Here is an 18,581-nt window from a genome sequence, read left to right as displayed (position 1 = left end):
AGCATGTGCTTTCAGTTCCTTTAAGGCTCCTAGAATGAATAATTTGAGCATTTTTCTTTTGATTTAGCAAAGAATTTCAGCATGTTAAAGACATGCATGCATTGCTTATCTCAATGTTTATTAGATGATTCATAACCATCAGATTTTTTTTATGACCAGTACTGTCATATATGAAATGTCCCTCCCTATGATCTGTTTCTGTTGCACAGTAATGTGTATACCAGGGCAAAAGGCAGTGAATTATTTCTCAAATCTGAAGCTAGGAACAAACTATCATATCATGGCATATACTTTTTGGATGCGTAATGCACACATGACTTCAAGCAATCCATTGTTCAGTGTTCAAAGACACATTTCTTAGCATGTTTCCTATAATGTTCTGTTCTCGAGTTCGTGAATGATGTGCATTTGGCTTGGCAGTATGCTGTGCCAAATAAAGATTATGGCTGAACAGTAGCAGCTGGGAGGAGTGGAGGCATTCACATGAAGTCTGCCTGGATGTAGGCATAAACAAAATTAATCAACAAAAATAGGTCTTGAGGGAGGAATCGACCCTCGGACCTCTAGAAAATTACTGATTGAGGTTAGCCATTGAGCTAACAACCTATACTGGCCTATGGGCACTTTTAAAATTATTATAATGATATTTATCAAGATTTAAGAATACATAAAAGATCAAATGATACAGCTATATAACAATGGCTCCACAGCATGGGGCGAGAGGAGTATCACATTGACAAACTCGACCTCCTATGGCATGAGTTGGAGCAACAATGATAACGCAGAAGAGATATGTTAAGAGGAGAGAGCGTGATGGTGTACTAATAAAAGAAAAAAAAAGTTAAAATAAGGTGCGTTTCCGATCCATCCCTATATTTTAGTTCTTAACTCTATTATTTCCAACTTTCACATCAGTCAACCTAATCCCTTAGCTTTTGTTTGTAGTCAAACTAGTTCTTATGCTCATTCAAACTAGTTCTTGTGCTCATGTGGTATTTCTTGTTACTATGAGAATAATGCAAGTATCCTTTGTCATATTCACCTCGCCCCCCCTCTCCCCGCCACCGCCCCGGCGCCACGACAGCCGGCGCTTGCGCTCTGACTCCACTGGTGCTTCCTCTTCCATTACCGTAGAGCGACCGGGCTCAGGCCTTGCCTCTCACGCGTCTTGTGCATGCTTTGCGCCTCCCGTCTCCCCGCGCCCCGCGTCCGAAATCACTTGCCATGGTTGACCTCACGGCTAAGAAGAGGCCGCGGTCGTGAAAATTATAGTAAATTCATATTGTTTAAGGTAAAGTACACTTTTTTGTGTTCACTAATAGGTGACCGGATTTGTTACAATTTAGAATCAGGCAATGCTTTTTCAAAACACGTGCATGCCACACGTGCATTTTACTACTCCCTTCGTTCCAAAATATAGCTACGTTCAAACTTTTTCAAAGTCAAATCTTTTCAACTTTGACTGCAACAAAGTAATTATAAAGATTAATAATATAAAAATTATGTTAGTAGATTTATTATGAAATCAACTATCATAATATGTAACATTTTCTATATAATTTTTTTATTTTTAGAGATATTTTTTGGTCAAAGTTCAAAAAGTTTGATTTTAGAAAAAGCTATAAATGTAAATATATTTTGGATGGAAGGAGTAGTATATAATAAAAGGATGGACAGCTTTTCAAAAAAGCATACATTTTCACAAAATAAAGAATTCACGGTAAATGGAGAGCAGCCACATTAGTGTTTTGTTTTTTTTTCCCGCGAGCCACCACTCCATCAGTTCTCTTCTGAATATTTTTTTTCATTTGCCGCCACAATTTTTCTTTCCTTCCCGCTTTTAATTTGGGAGGGAACAAGGATCTAACTTACAGTCCTTATCTCATCCCACGAACCCCTCCATCTCCCCGAAACCCCATCTCCCGCATCCTGCTCTCTCCTCTTCTCCATGCCCAGGGTGATCTGAACTCCATTCTCCGGTTGTATCTTCTCCATGCACAGGTGATCTCAATTTCGATTCTCCTTTTCCTCTTCTCTTGTTAAATCAATCTAGGGTTTCGGAATAGATTCCCAATGTGTCCAATCACGGTTTGTAGAATGCAGTGCGCATGAGCGATCTTGGGGCAGTCGTGGAGAGGGGACCCAAAGCCGAGGCGATGGCGATCCCCTACCCATATCTGCGCGACCCTCACCTCTGAACAACACATGCACAACAATCCCCACTTCGGCCCAACCTGTGCTCCTACCTAGATTGAGGAGTCTGCTTTCGTAGTTCAGATTGAATTAATCAGATGTTTTCTTAATCATAGACTAGTTAGTTGGTTGTTCCAGATTTTTTTTTGCATCCTCATCCTTTACTTCTGCCGCATCTCCACATGAATCCCATCTCTTGAAGTTGAACCATTAATCTCTGATATTTGTGTCACCACCATATAGATCGAGACATCTCTCTCTCTCTCTCTCTCTCTCTCTCTCTCTCTCTAGGCCAAATTTCTGCCGTGGTTGCTGTATCTATCATATCTGTTAGCTCACTTGGGAAGTAATTATGGCCATGAAAGACTGGGACGGGAAGTTATTTAGTTATGTGTGCTGGATGCTCATTTGTCTCCATATATACACCATTATAAATAATAAATGGTGCATCGGTTGACCTAGACCTGCAACATGCAAACCTAGTTTTTGTATTTTCTGTGGTATTAGACCAATGGTGGCAATGTTGTGTGTACGAAGTACTTGATTTAATTGGTTTTTGTTGCACACATTTCATATGGTTTCAGTTCTTAGTTATGATTGAAATTTTGTAACCAAGGTGTTTAACAGTCCTTTGGCAGGGTACAAGTTCTACTATCATTAATCCACTATTGATTCCTATTGTTTTTCTTTACCAAAGAAATTATGGCGAGAGGGCCTCTACGAGTTCGAAACTTGAACCTTGATGCTGCAGTACTCATGCAAGGGAATAATGCCTGCAATGAGCATGTCAACGAGGACAATTTACAGGGACCTCCAGTGGTTGATAATGCTTTACCTGGGTTGCCTAAGCCACCTGCAAGGCCTATTAAGATGATCTGTAAGTTTGACATATTTTGTTGCACACAACTATCTTTCCTTGATGTTTAACATTTAAGGATCATATTATGTTCCATGCATTAGGGCCAAATGGAGAGGTGCGACAAATTCTAGGGGATTTTAGAGTTTCAGATTTGTTGCGGTCACGTGGAGGAAAGGTAATGGTGGGGACTGATGAAAATGGGGTGCCAAATGAAAGATCAGCTTCTATTTTTGGTCAGTACCTTGGAGACCTGGCAATGAAACCAAACTTTGCACCATTGCACATTGAAAGATGGGACAGTAAACTATTGTGGTTATAAGCAGAGCATAATTAGAGATGTTGAGGTAAATCCCTATTGCCAATGTGATTCTTATGTTTGATATGGGTGCTACGTGCTAACATTTTGCTATTTCTATTGAAGGAGAAATTTATCTATCCTGCTGAAACAATACAACTTACGAGGGACTGGATCCTACGAACTGTTAACAATAGATGGAGAGCATTCAAATCTAAGTTGAGGAAACAATACTTCAATCCACAAGAAAGGTCCCTGGATGAAATAATGAAAGATAAGCCAGAAGATGTCAATGAACATCAATGGAGTGCTCTTGTTGGAATATGGTGTGAAGAAAAACATATGGTGAGCCTCAATATCTACCATTTATATTGTGTTCCAATACATGTGATATAGAAATTACAGATTTAGTTTACTATATTTGTAGCGATTATGTGCAAAGAACTCTCGGTGCACAAATGAACAGAAGAATCCACACACAACTGGAAGAAAAAGCCATGCTAGGCTGAAAAAGGAGATGGTGATACCTGCTCTCTTGTAAATTTTGTTGTTATATGACAATTTAAGAGGGTCTTCTAATTGACAATTATTGGAACTTCATCTTACCATGTTTTGTAGGAAGAACAAAAGAAAGGAAGGGTCCACAGGATTGAGTTATGGGATAAAGCTCATATGAAAAAGGATGGCAGATATGCTAATCGCAATGTGCAGATAGTAATAGTATTTTTCCTTTCTTATTATCTGCATTGAATCTAAAATTAATTTTGTAATTTAATGCCTCTGCATATGCTCATTTCAAGACGGATTACTAAAGATAGCACAAACTATTAGTTGACCAGTTACTACACACATGCCTCCCCATAGTCCTGCAAACTCGCATTAGCCATCTAATTTATAGGTTGCCTTGGCTGCTAGCTGCTGCTATGTCTTACTATCCCCATTAACTCTTCTTTAGGGCTCTCTAGCATTTTTGTTTTCAAAGCATGCATATCAAAATGTGGAGCTCATGCACAATGTCCTCATGTTCAACAGGATACCTCTTTTGAAGAACTAGCAAAACGGAAAGAGCAGAACAATGGCAATATTTCAGCTGAAGATTATGATGAGGTGTTTGATAATGTCATTGCTAAGGAATCAAAACCACGTGGGTACTATGATGATAAGTATTGGAGCCACATAAAGGTCTCTCAAGGTCTAGCTTTTATCAGGCAATCTGTGAATGAAGTCAATCACTCCGAAATAAAAAGGAGTGAAAAATCAGATGGAACACATGAGTGATAAGGTGGACCGCATAGATGCATTCTTGAAACAAAAGTTTCCTGGAGAGGATTGGATAACCAAAATGGTGGCATCAAAAAATGATAATGTAAGCACCTGTGCCATGTCTTTCCTTTGGAAGAGATGACTGAGATATATTTATGCACTATGTGCCATGTTTCATGTGTTGTCTTTATTCTTATTTTTTAAGTGATGTGCCCTATTTTTTTAGGTTGAAAGACTGCGTGACAATGATAACTAGTCTGATTCTAATGATAGTGATGAGCATGATTCTAATGACAACCATGAAGTATCCAGTGCTAATGCTCAGCCTCCCAAAACTACTGTGCAGGTGATGCAGTGTCTAATTCATTTAGTATTTTATCCACAACTATCAAATGTAAGATCTTGTTAATTGTTTTGAAACTATCATGGTTAATTACAACATGCAACCATCATGTTTGCAGAGTAATATTGAAGCCACTAAAACCAACAAGAGTTATGCTAATTCATCTTCACATGAGAGCATGGCTGCAAGGGTATGTTAGCACATATTCTATCATAGTATAGACCATGCCAATAACTTTTTACAATACTTTTTAAAGCATGCAACTGATCTGAACATTAATTGCAGCCTGTGTATATTGAGAATCGTAGTACAGGAAATAAGAGCTATGCAGGTTTAGCTTTACGTCGTGAGTACCTAACAAAACTAGTACAGGTATGTCCAGAGCATGACTTGAAGTAACTTGACAGTACAGCTTCCTATGGACAACAAAATTACATGTTGATGATTCATTTCTATTACAGGGATCTCAAAACAAAAAAAGTAGCGGATCATAGTCGGCCAGTATCCATATGATTCTATTTGCATTGTTATTATTTTAAACAAATGTGGTTACATGTTCAGATAAATAATAGAATGCAATGTCTCCAATATGGTAGGAACAAAAGCAAGTCTATTTGATGTCAATGAGGCATGAAAACAAAGCTGTGGCCAAAGGAAATTTAGTGGCTACCGATAGCACACATGTGGTCGGTGGAAACATGCTTGGAAATGAATATGTCGCTGTTACTGTTCATGTTGTCAGTGACATTGGGGATGAGAATTTGCCTAGACCATTTGAAAATATTCACACAGTAAGAGATGCCATAGGCTATGTTATTGCTTGGCCAAAATCACGTGTAAGCTTATTTCCATACTGATCAAGTACACTCCAGTTGATTAATTTTACTAAATCTTGTTACTGATTTCAATGGTTCCATATTTTTTAGGTGAGAAGGCCTAAGATCTCAACTCCAAGACGTGCATGACAACTTGGTGATTTGCATTCTTCGGTTGTTCCCACAACCTATTATGCTTGATTCTTCGTCACTTTAAATTGTTATAATCTCCTCTCCTTTTTCTCTTACTTTGCAGACAAAAGATCTCATGGACTGAAGATGGTCGATCAGCTATTATACTGTTTTCTGTGTAAAGAAAACTCATGCATACCTAGGGATAGTTTCTAGATAGATTTATGCTGCTTGACAAATCATGCAAGCCTAAAATGACTGTGTATATACTTTATTTCGATGGATGTTTGATTGTATTAAATGCACTTGTTCGTAATACAAGTTTATTGCCTCTAGTGACTGCAATGGCCTTATGTTTTGTGGACCTATACTGAAATATTTATTGCAAATCTCCATGTTTGTCAAAAATTGTTTGAGGGTATATTCATTTTTAATACGAGCACAATATGCCAATGTATTAGCGTGGACCACTATTTCTAAACACTCAAGCACAACGTCTCTACATAAGTAGATACGGATGTAAACACAGTTCTAAAAGCACATCTATGTTTCTTAGCACGCAATAGAATGTCACTACATAATGTGTCTACATTGGTAGATGCGCAATGTAAATGCATGTACTAAAACATGTTTATATGTGTAGACACACATCTAGTGTAGCTACAAAGCGTCTCATCATTTCTAGACATGTTTAAACAAGCGTCTCTACAAATCTTGACACGGTCCATGCGGAGACACTGCAGATACACTTTGCTAAAACATATCTACACTCCATTAGAGATGAAGTAAAGCATAGCTATGACAAAATTAAAGCGTATCTATAGAGGTTTTTTCTTGTAGTGTAACAACTCGTACAATATTGAGAAAAAATCATCACATAGTTCTAAATTTTAGTCTTGAGGCGGTTGTCTCGCAAAACAACCACTTTGTTCTCTCTCCCCTCTCTCTCCACCACCTAATTAAAAATCCTATATGAACTCGCATGAGGCGATCTATGAGACCCGCTGATGTTCAGCAATGTACTTTTACCCCAAGACTGGCTTAGCTGCTCAATTCGTGGATAAATTCTCTGTCTAGTATAATACAATATCCATCCTACTCTATCCATAAAATCCGGGATCCTAGCTAGTATTCCATATGCATATATCCCAAAGCCTAGATACTTTCATACTTCATAGCCATTTTTACATTTCAGCCTATGCGTTAAATCGAATCCTAGCTATTAGGTAGGCAGAACTAATGGCGAAGGAAAAAGAATTCCTCTGTTCTGAATTGGAAACCGGTTATTAGCTACTAGCCCCGTTGCTACCATGTTCCAAAAAGCAACTGCAGTTCATGTGCCTGCCCAAAAGGTGATGGATGCAGTGCTCCCCCACTCCGAGCTGAATCCTGAACTGACAAGGCGATTAACAACTTCAGATTTGCACAAGTGAAAGCGTTTGCAGGAAAGCAAGAAAGATGAGCAAGCACTGGATGCAGGAAAAGATCCCTTTTGATCCTTTTGGCCGCAGCAATGCACATAACGAACCATCAACCATGTCAACATCACTAACCCTTTCAAGGATGCAATCATTCAATCAACCAATTCACATGTTTTTAAATATATCTGAGCCTTGGTGTTTATACAGTGCATGCTGTTCATTCTGTTGCAAGCGGAAGAAAAAATTCCGTTCAATGAATAACGGACATGAACAAGTCCTAGTAATCTTCATTGGGGAAAAAAATTGAAGCAATTGTAAATCGTGATCCTATTTTCTCAATCTCTGTCACTGATCTATCTATTCACATTGGTAAAGAATCTGGAAACCGCCGGAGAGGGAAATGCCGAAAGCAGAGACACAACGAATACACCAAGGGAGAAGAAAAGGGGAGAGAAAGAAAGAAAGAATGATCTTTCCCGTCGTCGTGCCGGGTCCCGTCAATTCGTTTCACCCGCACGACGGCCATGCCGGATCCGGTGCCGCGTCGCTGTGGAGAGGTTGTTCGCGAGTCAATCGGACCAAGGTTTGTCCCACGAAGAAGAAATCAGACCGTTGATTTCGCAGCGGCGCCGGGGAAGATGTCGGCGTCGGATCTGTGGCTTCTGATTCCCCTGTTGCTTGATTGCCTTTTTCCTTTTTTTTCTTGTCAATGGAGAAGCCATGGCCCAGGGACAGGACGATCTGGTGTCCCCAATGGCGACGCGCGTGCGTCGGTTTGCAGTTGGCGGGCACTAGGGCGCGTGAAGTGCCCGATGACGCGACGCGAACGGCTGCGTTCCGTCAGCAATGGCGACGGCGGCGGCGGCGGGCTAGTCGGTGTCGGTGAGGTCGAACTGGTCGGTGCCGGAGCGGGAGAGCACGGGGCGGCGGCCGGTGCCGGCGCGGGAGAGCGGGGCCGCGCCGCAGGCGGCGAGGGCGCGCTCCAGGGCGTCCACGACCTCGGTCATGGACGGGCGGTCGCACCCAATGGGGCCCACGCAGTCGGCCGCGAGGTAGCCCACGTAGGCCAGCGCCTCGGCCTCGTCGGGCGTGGGCGGCGGCAGGCGCGGGTCGAGGACCCGCGCGACGTCGTCGGCGAGGATGTGCGGCACGGCGAACTCGACGACGTTCTTGGGCGTCACGCTCTCGGCGTAGCGCTGCACGACGCGGCACCCGGACATGAGCTCCAGCAGCACCACGCCAAAGCTGTACACGTCGCTCTTGTCCGTCAGGTGCTGCAGCCGGTAGTACTCCGGGTCCATGTACCCCACCGTGCCGCCGGTGTAGAGCGGCTCCCGCGGGGTGCCGCTGCCGTCGCCGCAGGCGCCGGCGGCGGGGTCCAGCACGGAGGACAGCCCGAAGTCGGCGATCTTGGCCGTCCACGCGTCGTCGAGCAGGATGTTGGCGGACTTGACGTCGCGGTGGATGATCGGCGGCACGGCGTAGACGTGCATGTACTCGATGCCCCGCGCGGCGTCGAGCGCGATGGTGAGGCGGCCGCGCCACGACGCCACGGCGGGGGCCATGGGGGTGCGGCTGTGGAGCTGGTCGTGCAGCGTGCCGTTCGCCATGAACTCGTACACAAGCACGCGCTCGCCGGAGTCGGCGCAGCAGCCCAGCAGGCACACGATGTTCTTGTGGTTGGCGCGGGCCAGCGCGGTCAGCTCCGAGTTGAACGCCGTCTCGCGGTCGCGCCGCCGCGCCGGGCGCGCCGCCGAGCTCGACGCCTTGGCCGAGTCCTCGGCGCGCTTGATCGCCACCTCGCGCCCGTCGGAGAGCGTGCCGCGGTACACGGACCCGAAGCTCCCCGTCCCGATCCGGGACTCGTCGGAGAAGCCGTCCGTCGCGGCGTGGAGCATCTCCAGCGTGAAGTGCTCCACCACGCTGCCCGGGCCCTTGCTCCTGCTGGACCCGAGCCGCGGCGGGATCAGCGACTGCTGCACGTTGCCGGCGGCATCCTGCTCGTTCCTGCGGCGGCGGCGGCGGCGGCGGCGGCGGCACCAAAGGAGCACCGCGAACTGCAATGCCACCAGGAGCGCGAGGAGACCAGCCGCCCCCGCCGCGACGGCGATCCACACGGCCCTCCTGCTCCGGCCACCCTGCGACGCGTTGGGCACGGCGAGGTTGAACTGGAAGGCGCAGTCCATGCAGACGCAGCTCCCGGCGGGGCAGATGTTGGCGGAGCCCGCGAGGACGCCGCATTTGCAGGAGGACATGGGCGCGCAGGGGCCCGGCATGACGCGGCGGAAGACGAGGCGGTTGGTGTCGTTGAACTCGCGGCCGCCCCAGCAGACGAGGGAGTAGTTGGCCATGAGGACGCCGCAGAACGCCTTGCCCTGCGCCTTGACGTCGAGGTACTGCGCGCCGGCGAGGCTGCCCGGCGGCGAGGCGACGCCGCGGCCGAAGCAGCGGATGGTGCCGTTGGTGCGCAGGCCGCAGACGCCGTCCTCGCCCAATGCCAGCGCGGCGTACCCGGCGGCCGCGCCGCCGCCCGCGAGGCCCGGCCTCCCGCGGCCCCAGCACGTGAGCGCCCCCGCCGTGGAGAGCGCGCACGCGCGGGTGCCGCAGGCCGTCACCACGTCGTAGCTCCCGCCCGCCGGCGCTCCGGCGACGGCCGGGTCCGCCGTGTCGTTCCCGAAGCAGCGGATGGACGCCGCGTCCCGGAGGATGCCGCACACGAAGCCGTCCCCGACGGCCGCGGCGACGAAGCGGAGGTCCCCGGGGATGCCGAGCCCGCGCCACCGCCAGCAGTGGAGCTCCCCGCTGCGGAGCACCCCGCAGACGCGGTACTCCCCGGCGGCCAGCGCGCGGAGCGGCGGGCCGGAGTAGACCCGCTTGGCCCGGCCGCCGGCGCCGGGCGACAGGTCCCACCAGCGCATGTCGACGGCGTCGGCGCGCTCCCCGGACGGCCCCACGGCGCAGAGGAAGTCCTCCCCGCCCGCCAGCGCCGCGAAGGGGTGCGACGACGGGTAAGTCTCCTGGCGCGCGTGGTCGCCGCCCGCCGCCGTGCAGTTGAGGTCCGCCAGCAGCGGCGAGGACGGCGACGGCAGGAGGCCGCACACTATGGTCGCGTCGCCCGCCCGTGCCAGCGCGAAGGTCGAGAGCGCGGACGCCGCCGCGGGCCGCCACCGAGCGAGCAGGGGCAGGAGGAGGAACACGGAGAGGAAGCCATGGAGCAACCGGCGCTGCGGCGGCGGCATGGGAGCGCGCAGCGGCGTGCGGGGCGGGAGCGGGGGAGGGGGAGCGGCAGGTGGGGGGACATGGTAAGGCGGGAGCCGGGACAGGTGTGGCCGCGTCAGGTGGTGGATTTGGTGAGTGGCATGCTCTGGCCTCTGGCTGCTCAGCTCAACCGCCCGCCCTTGTCACTCCGCTGCTCTGCTCATCCCCACTCCTTCACCGGCTGCATCCATCCATCAAGATGAAGCGATCGAGCTGCAGTGATCAGTGGGTGACGTTGGCGATTAGCGTCGGTAATTGGTTACTAAATTGGCGACGATTAGGGCAGGACAAGATTGCGGTGTCAGGCGGCGCATGTGGCAGGGGATCGCGGCTTGCTTCCGGTGGGATGCGCGCGGATCTGGGAAAACAACTGGGCACCCGCCGGTCAGGTTACGAATTCTCAGGTTACTGTTGCAGGGAGGTCATTCGGGCTCTGGATAGTGGATTTGGTCATGTTTGGCTAAAAACCGCGATATTTTTCACCAAGGAATGTTACATGTATAGCGTATTAAATGAAATTTATTTGTAAAAATTTTCACAGATAGATGCAAGTTTGCGAGTCGAATCTAATAAGCTTAATTAGTTCATGTTTAGATGCAGTAATATTACAATAATGATGCTCTAATCATTTTCTAATCGTACAATCAAAGGTCTCGTTAAATACGGTAACTGCTACAGTACCATGATTGTGGAAGCGGTTCTGTAATTAGATTTCATTTAATATCTCTAATTAGTGATCAAAATGCTGAAAAGTTTCACCAAATTTTTTTCGCGCCCAAACCAAACTACTCCGTTTGGAGTGATTGAAAGGTGAGGTGACTGATGAGCTGGTTTATTTGGCTCATACTACTCGTCCTACCAACTAATCAGCGAGGATGGGATTTTGCCATACCACAAATATTCTCCTCTTCTTGCTCTCTCTCTTTCTCTCTGTGTTTCTTAACATTGGTAATGCATAAATATAATTTTTTAAAGTACTCTCTCCATTCTAAATTATTAGATATTTTGATTTTTTAGATGCATAAGTTTTATGCAATTAGATATATATATGTTATGTCTAGATGCATAGCAAAATTTATATAGTAATATAGCAGAAAAATACAAGATTATGACTCTGGGAGGCCATAATCAGGCAAAACAAAGAGAAAGTAGAGAAAAATAACTAGCAACTAGCGGGTCGGATTGGGACATCAACACCGCAACACACATACAGCCCCAGAAGGTTGGATTGGGGAAGCATCCCACCGGAAACACTTCACGTCGCCAATGCTCGAGCACCAGAAACGCACCACCATCACCATGGAGAAGGCCCACAGAGGATAAACCATTGTCACCGCCAGCGCCGTTGTTGCTGACGATGCCCCACACCGGACTAGCCACTGTTATACAGGGTTAGCTGCCATGGTCCGCTGCAAGCTGTGTAGCTACCAGACCATCGAGTCCGCTTGCGTCTCCTCACAAAGTTGCCCTACACTGGACCAACACCCGCCGAGCAAGGCTGGCCGCCATAGGTCGCTGCAAGCTGTCAAATCGATAGTTGAATAGCTGCTGCAAGCCATCCAGCTGCCGCACAACGTCCACTAGATCTGATAGAACACTTTTGGAGCCCAAGCCACCCAGCCATCTCGTCAAGAAGCAGCAATGTCGCATAGGGCCTCCGGCAACCAAAAAGACCACCGCTGGCCACCTCCTACCACGCCGGCCTCTGCCAACTTCGTGGTCTCCTCTAGCGCACGGTCCGGCCAAACCGTCGCCCTCAATGCCAAGCGGAGGTCCTGCCCTCACCACACTACGGCAACGTCCACTTCTTGGCCGCCATCCGCCACCGCGTACACCCACCCCTCGAGTCCAAGACTTGGTGTCCGCCCACAGTTCCACATGACCCGTTGACCATGGTTGGGGTTTAGCACCGACACGGCCGACGCTATGCGTGACCGCTCGCCGCCAAACCAACAAGTGAAGGCTCCAACACACTTGGAAGAAGGGGAACTCCAAAGGCGGCGTCTTCAAGAAGAACATGACGCAAAGCTGCGCCAACGCCACCCGCCCGAGCTGGGCAAGGTTTTCACCCGGAGAATCCACCATGGAAGCAAGGAGGGGTGCCTTGACAAAGTCCTCAGCAGGAATACGAAGCCCAAGGCGTCGCCTTTGTCAGCTCAGCGTCCGCCGAGCAGGATTTCTCCCGGCACCCAACTGCCCGCAGCCGCCACAAGCCCAGTTCACTGCCAGCCAGGGCCACCACCACCACCAACCTCGCCTCCCAGACTGCCTGTCGCCGTCACCACGCGGGCATTGCTGAGCGAGCCGAACACTGCTGCCAGGCGACCACCTCTCCTAGGTCGCCGTCGCACGGACGGAGCACGCCCGCCACTGAGGCCGCCGCCGCGCGAGGGCAGCACCTCCACGCCGAGGTAGCTACCGCGCTGTTGTCATCCGAAACACACCGGCGAGCAACGACGGGCAACACGAAGAGCCGGGAGGTTGCTAGGGCGCTAGAGGCACTGCTCCCTCATCGACGGCCCGCAATTTCCGTCACGCGCCCGGAGGTTTTGTGGAAAACCGGGCGTGCCACCAGACCTATACCCGATCAGGAGGGTGCAGACGTACTCCGAACAGTTTCCTGCATGCAAAGACACGTGTAAACGTAAGTCCGAGCTGTGGTCGGCTCCCCGGGATGACTCTTGCATCGGCTTTGAAGAGCCGATCGAGTCCCGGTGTCAGACGGGATCTGATTGTATCCGGATATGATAAATAGAGCAAATTACTATAAAACTGCTTCAGTCAAATCTAATTGATCTAACCCACGATGGTAACAGCTTCACTGCTAGATCGGAACATCTTACACGTGACTAGGCCTAGCGAACGTAACAGACAACTAAACCACAACCTAAAACAGAGGCCTAAGAACTAGCAAGAGCCGATTCCCGGAACAATCCCTATCAAGGCTAAGATAAAGCATCTACTATGCCACCGGATCATCCAATCCGTTTGCAAGGCCTAACCTAGCAGATATTATGCCAACTCTTAAGATAAGAGCAAACCACAACAGATTGGATCTACTAAATATGAAAGAAGCAGGGTGTTGCCCCTGTGCGACTAATTCTATGCAATAAGAACTAGCGTGAGATCGGAACGTGATTGCACAGAGACAACATGATATTCGTAGATGATAAGCAACAAAGCACAATGGATCTACTAATAGCCATGCTACGAACATCAAGATAACTAGTACTACTCGCCATCAAAAACGCTTCAGTACGAGTAATACCAAGGTAAAAGCAAGAACAATACTGCCCTGATCGCAAGAAGCGATCAGGGCAGCATGGCACTTACTTGGATGAAACCCTAGGGTTAGGGGTGGCGATGCGCCGAGAGTTGTTGTTTGTGAGTCGTGATGACGCCCTCTTTCATGAATAACGAAGGGTACATATTTATAGTCCGGAGACTTGGAAAACAATCTAAACTAATCTTGTCCTGATTGGACTCTATCTCTAATCTTAAACTAAATCTAAGGATACACGGCCAATGTGGCCCATATGCTCACGCAGGAGCCGATTTACAAGCCTTCTTTAGTCTTCTGCTTTAAGCCCATCTTGATGTCGGCCCATAAATTAACCCTGTTAATTTATGGCGATAACACATGCCCCCCTGGTTTTGGCAATGATAGTTCCAAAACCAATCCGTCGCCTCATCTTCCCGTTAATGCTCATTAAACATACTGTAACCACCAAGGAAGACGCAACGTCTCTGCAACTGGCTCCTCGTAGAATGTGAAAACTGCCGATCCATCTTCCACCTTTTCACTATTTAATCTCACCCGAATCGGCTCTTCTCCACAGCAAAATTCCTTCTTCTTCCCAAAACCAGTAGCGCAGAAACCCCAATCTTTCACCACTAGCAATGGCGATTTCTTCTTCTTCCGGCTCCAACTCCTTTGGAGACTCCTCTTCTTCCTCCTCCTCTCCCCCTTCTTCTTCTTCCCTCTCGGCCTCCTCCATCGACTCTATCCCAGAGAGCCGAGAGCCGACCCCTGAGTGGGACCCGACAGCAGCCTATGAGGCGCTGGCTCCTCTGCACTGGGATGCAGAGGAGTTCGATTTCGGGGTCGCCTCTGAGGAGGTCGAGCCCATGACTGAAGGAGAAGACCTCCGGCTCCTGTTCCAAGAGGAGTCGGAGAAGAACGAAGAAGAAGACCCCTCTTCGGACGGAGTCGACTCTTCCTCGGAAGAGGAGATCGACTCCCCCTCCGATGACGACGAGCCGATGGGCGGAAAGCCCTTCCGGTTCCTCGGGTCCTCCGAGGAGGATACTGAGGAGGAGAACAGCGGCGACGACGACGGCTGGAGCGACTCCGGGTCTGAAGGCGGCAGCAGCACCTTCAGCAGCGACGACGACGACGGCAGCGACGACGATGGCAGCGGGGATGTACCGGCCCGAAGCCCCAAGCGTCGTAGGTACTAGGTACCTACAAACAGTAGTAGTAGTAGTATCGTAGGGGTAGAATCACAAAGCCGAAGGATTAATTCCTTTTGTAAAATCGGCTTTCCTTGTAATGAACTTTCCTTTAATGAAATCGAATTTCTTCAATTTTGTGTGTCTTCATTTACCTTCCAAAAAGCCGATGGCAACGCATCAGGTTTCTATAAATATCCAAGAGCCGACGAAATTCAAACTAGAAGCAACCCGCAGAAGAATAACACTTCCAGTCTGAACCGAACTCGACGAACCCTCAAACTCGAGTGTGATTCGAAAACCAAGCTCTACAAATCCGAGCAAGAACTCTCCAGGCAGCCGGAATTCGAACCAGAATCTCCAACAATCAAACCCTAAGTCAATAGATCTGACCATGGCAGATTCTACAGCTCAAACGACAAGCTCTGCAGTCCACGATGCGGCAATCCACGGCCTGAAGGTAATATACGGCCTAATCTTTCAGTTTTCTTCAGCTTACCAAGTTTCTGAAACTGAAACTCTGAAACATGACACCATACACATATTTCTGAACTTCTGAACTTCAGGTATCAGACATCCTTTTGCCGCATCCTTCTAATCCAAAATCTTTCTGTCTTGGCCCACAAACTCATGAAAACCCCACAGATTTGATCTCTTGTGAAGCAAATAGGATTCCTTTTGTGAGTCAAAACATCGATTTGAACCTCTGGGCCGACTGCTTAAGAGCCTGGCCCTAATCCACCTGAAAGCTGGATAACATGGTACACCAGAGTAGCAAAAGCTCACATGCCCTTGTGGCAAGATTTAAACATAGCCGATGCACTTAGCTTATCACTGTCACCCCTTGACAAAGATGAAAATCTTCTGAAGACCATCGGCTATTTCTGGTCTGATGCTCTGAATTGTTTCCTTTTTGGTCATGGACCCATGACTCCCACTCTGCTAGATGTTGTCATGATCACCGGACTAGACATTAATTCCCCCAATCCTGCTGCTCACAAAATGGCAGAAGTTCCCTTCAAGCTCTCTTCCAAAGTCAACTGCACAAATTGGGGTACTTACGTGAATCAGTACATGAAAACAAAAGGTCCAGTGACTGAGAAGGAACACACAGCCTTCTTAAATCTTTGGCTAGAGCACTTCATCTTCTGTGGCCCTTCCTTAGCTCCGACCAAGAACTATCTCCCTTTGGTCTACCACCTGGCCCATGGTAATCACACCGGCCTAGGCAAACTCTTTCTTGGAGAAACATACAGATATCTCCATCTGATGACATCTAACTTGCTCAACCACAAGAACTGAGAACTGGAGGCCCTTGGTGGTTCATCCAGCTGTGGGCACAACTGTACTTCCAGCACCATATTCCCAACTTCCAAAGCCTAACCAAGAACTCCTTTCCTGATGAAAATGGCAATCCAATCAGATGTACTAGTTATGGCCAAGCTTTATTCAGTCTCCCTGGCAGTAAACTGAATTCGGCAGATGCAGCAAATTGGTTCAGGGTCTTCTACAAAGGACTAGATAATCCTCTCTACCTTCCGTTTACTGAATCTGAATCCTTTGAGAACCCAACTGCCTTCAGATTAGATAACTTTGCCGATGACGACAGCACTCGGCATCTGTATTCATTGATGATTCGACCTGGCTTCCTCCCCGTTGGCATTAGTACTTCTAACAGAATTATTAAGCCAGGCTATGAATCTTACCAGTCAGTCATAGCAGCTCGGCAATTTGGCCTAGGACAGGTCCCTCCCACTTCCATATTTACCACTTGGTGGAGAGTAGAGCCGATCTGCCTGATGGTCTCACCAGCTCGAGATGCTACAGCATGATTGACAACCTCCACATTTCAATACCAGCCGATCTGTTTTTCACTTCCACATCAATCGGCTTTGATACTTGGTGGAACATGTGGAAAACTCATGTTTTCCGAAAAGCTCTAGGTCCTCGACTGCAGCAAATCGATCCTGAATATGTAATCCCCAAGGAAGAGGTACTGATTTTATGCATCCATCCTTTTAAATCCTCTACTCCTTTCTCTTGGCTTAACCCTGCTCATCCTGTCAGCAGCAACAAGATGGTCCAGAACCCACGACCAATACTAGGGAGCTATTTCACTTTCTTCCAATTGCTCCTGATGTACTTTTCTGCAAAGGATCACCACCAATGAAGAAAGTGATAATGTCTATTCAGCCAGACTTGCTCCAGTCAGCTTTCAAGCGAAGACAAGCCTCTGCAGTAGCTGCCCCCCCCGAGTCTTGACCAAGAAAAGGAAGATGATCACAAGGCGAGTGATCAAGAAACCAGCACCAGCATCTCCGAGTCCATCAGATTTCAACACCAACCAGGTAACTCTTCTTTCAAAGCCTTCTTCTTTATTTTAGACATATATGCTCTGGTTGACTATAATTCTATTTCCAGGATGCAGCTGAAGAAACCTCCAATGTAGAAGGCCTGAATCAACATGAGACGACTGCAACTTCCGATGCACTGATGGATACAAGCGAAGAACAAGCTGATACAGTCGAGGTTCTTGACGCTAACACCAGCTCTGATAGGACGATTGCTTCCCGAACCGACCAACCACTTCTTCTTCAAAACAGGTAACCTCATAAAAACCAATTCTGAACTAGCCGATAACTTCATAAATGTATATTGTTCTAACTCCAGAGATGTCCATAGAGCTTTGACATTTCAGGTTTACTCTCCTTCGACCCAGCATCAATGGGCCTGATTGCCCCTGGAACAGAAGCATTATCTCTGCAGCAATCGGCTAACTTGTCACATCAGCTTCGACTCATCAGGGACTTTCTATCTGCTCCAATTACCACTCTGGTCGATGATTCCAGCAACATAAAGAACATCTTTGAGCAAATAGAACCCCCAACTCCCGGAACCATTGCAAATCAAGCTCTGGTCAGCCAGCAACCTCCCATTCTTTTCGGATAGAAGTCAGTAAAGCACAACGAAGGATGAAAGCACGTCGTTCCCAAACTTCTCTGAAGCTGACATTACCCAAAAGTGCCAGGCCCTCACCAGAAGAAAGCAACTCTAGATATCAAAGCTGACGTGTCTGCCAACACGAACCGACTCAACCTCCTGAAGAAAGAACTGGCGGAACTCGAAGAAAAGGTCCGCAGCACCAAAGAACTTATCCAGGCCAAGGAAACCTCCATCGCAAACTCTAAGCAAGAAACCCAGGAAATATCCAAGCAGATACAAACAGAGTTTGCAGAGATCAGCACCTTGAGTCGGTAGATAGTTACAGGCGACGACAAGAATGACGAAGCAATTATAGCACGAGCAGACTCTGTCCGAACTGAAGCCATCCATGCCATAGAAGAGTTCCTGAACCAATAGATAGGCTCAAGAGAGAATTAGTATCGCCTGTTAACTTGAGATTTGTAACTGTCCTTTTAAAAACTTAAGTCGATGGTCACACATCGGCTGTTTGTTTTCATATTTCACTAGCCAACTCAAGTGTTGGCCTGTCATGATGATTTTTTTTTACTGGCCAACTCAACGTGTTGGCCTTTCATGACTCTTTTTA

At 48.0% G+C, this 18,581-nt stretch overlaps 1 protein-coding gene and 1 long non-coding RNA gene across 2 annotated transcripts; one reads left to right on the top strand and one right to left on the bottom strand.

Annotated features, from left to right (window-relative positions):
• The first annotated feature begins 4,634 nt into the window (after positions 1-4,634).
• LOC120685328 lies at positions 4,635-6,049 on the top strand. Its single transcript, XR_005679510.1, has 3 exons — positions 4,635-4,713; positions 5,880-5,942; positions 6,025-6,049. It is a non-coding gene; the product is annotated as an uncharacterized LOC120685328 (long non-coding RNA).
• A 1,423-nt stretch (positions 6,050-7,472) lies between these two features.
• LOC120686381 (serine/threonine-protein kinase-like protein CCR4) lies at positions 7,473-10,946 on the bottom strand. Its single transcript, XM_039968581.1, has one exon. It carries the CDS (start codon positions 10,558-10,560, stop codon positions 8,191-8,193), a length of 2,370 nt encoding a protein of 789 aa, XP_039824515.1. The 5' UTR covers positions 10,561-10,946; the 3' UTR covers positions 7,473-8,190.
• Between the last annotated feature and the right edge of the window lie 7,635 nt (positions 10,947-18,581).

Source organism: Panicum virgatum, chromosome 8N (assembly GCF_016808335.1).
Source record: "Panicum virgatum strain AP13 chromosome 8N, P.virgatum_v5, whole genome shotgun sequence".
Classification (NCBI taxonomy): domain Eukaryota; kingdom Viridiplantae; phylum Streptophyta; class Magnoliopsida; order Poales; family Poaceae; genus Panicum; species Panicum virgatum.
This window is presented reverse-complemented; position numbering and strand designations above follow the sequence as displayed.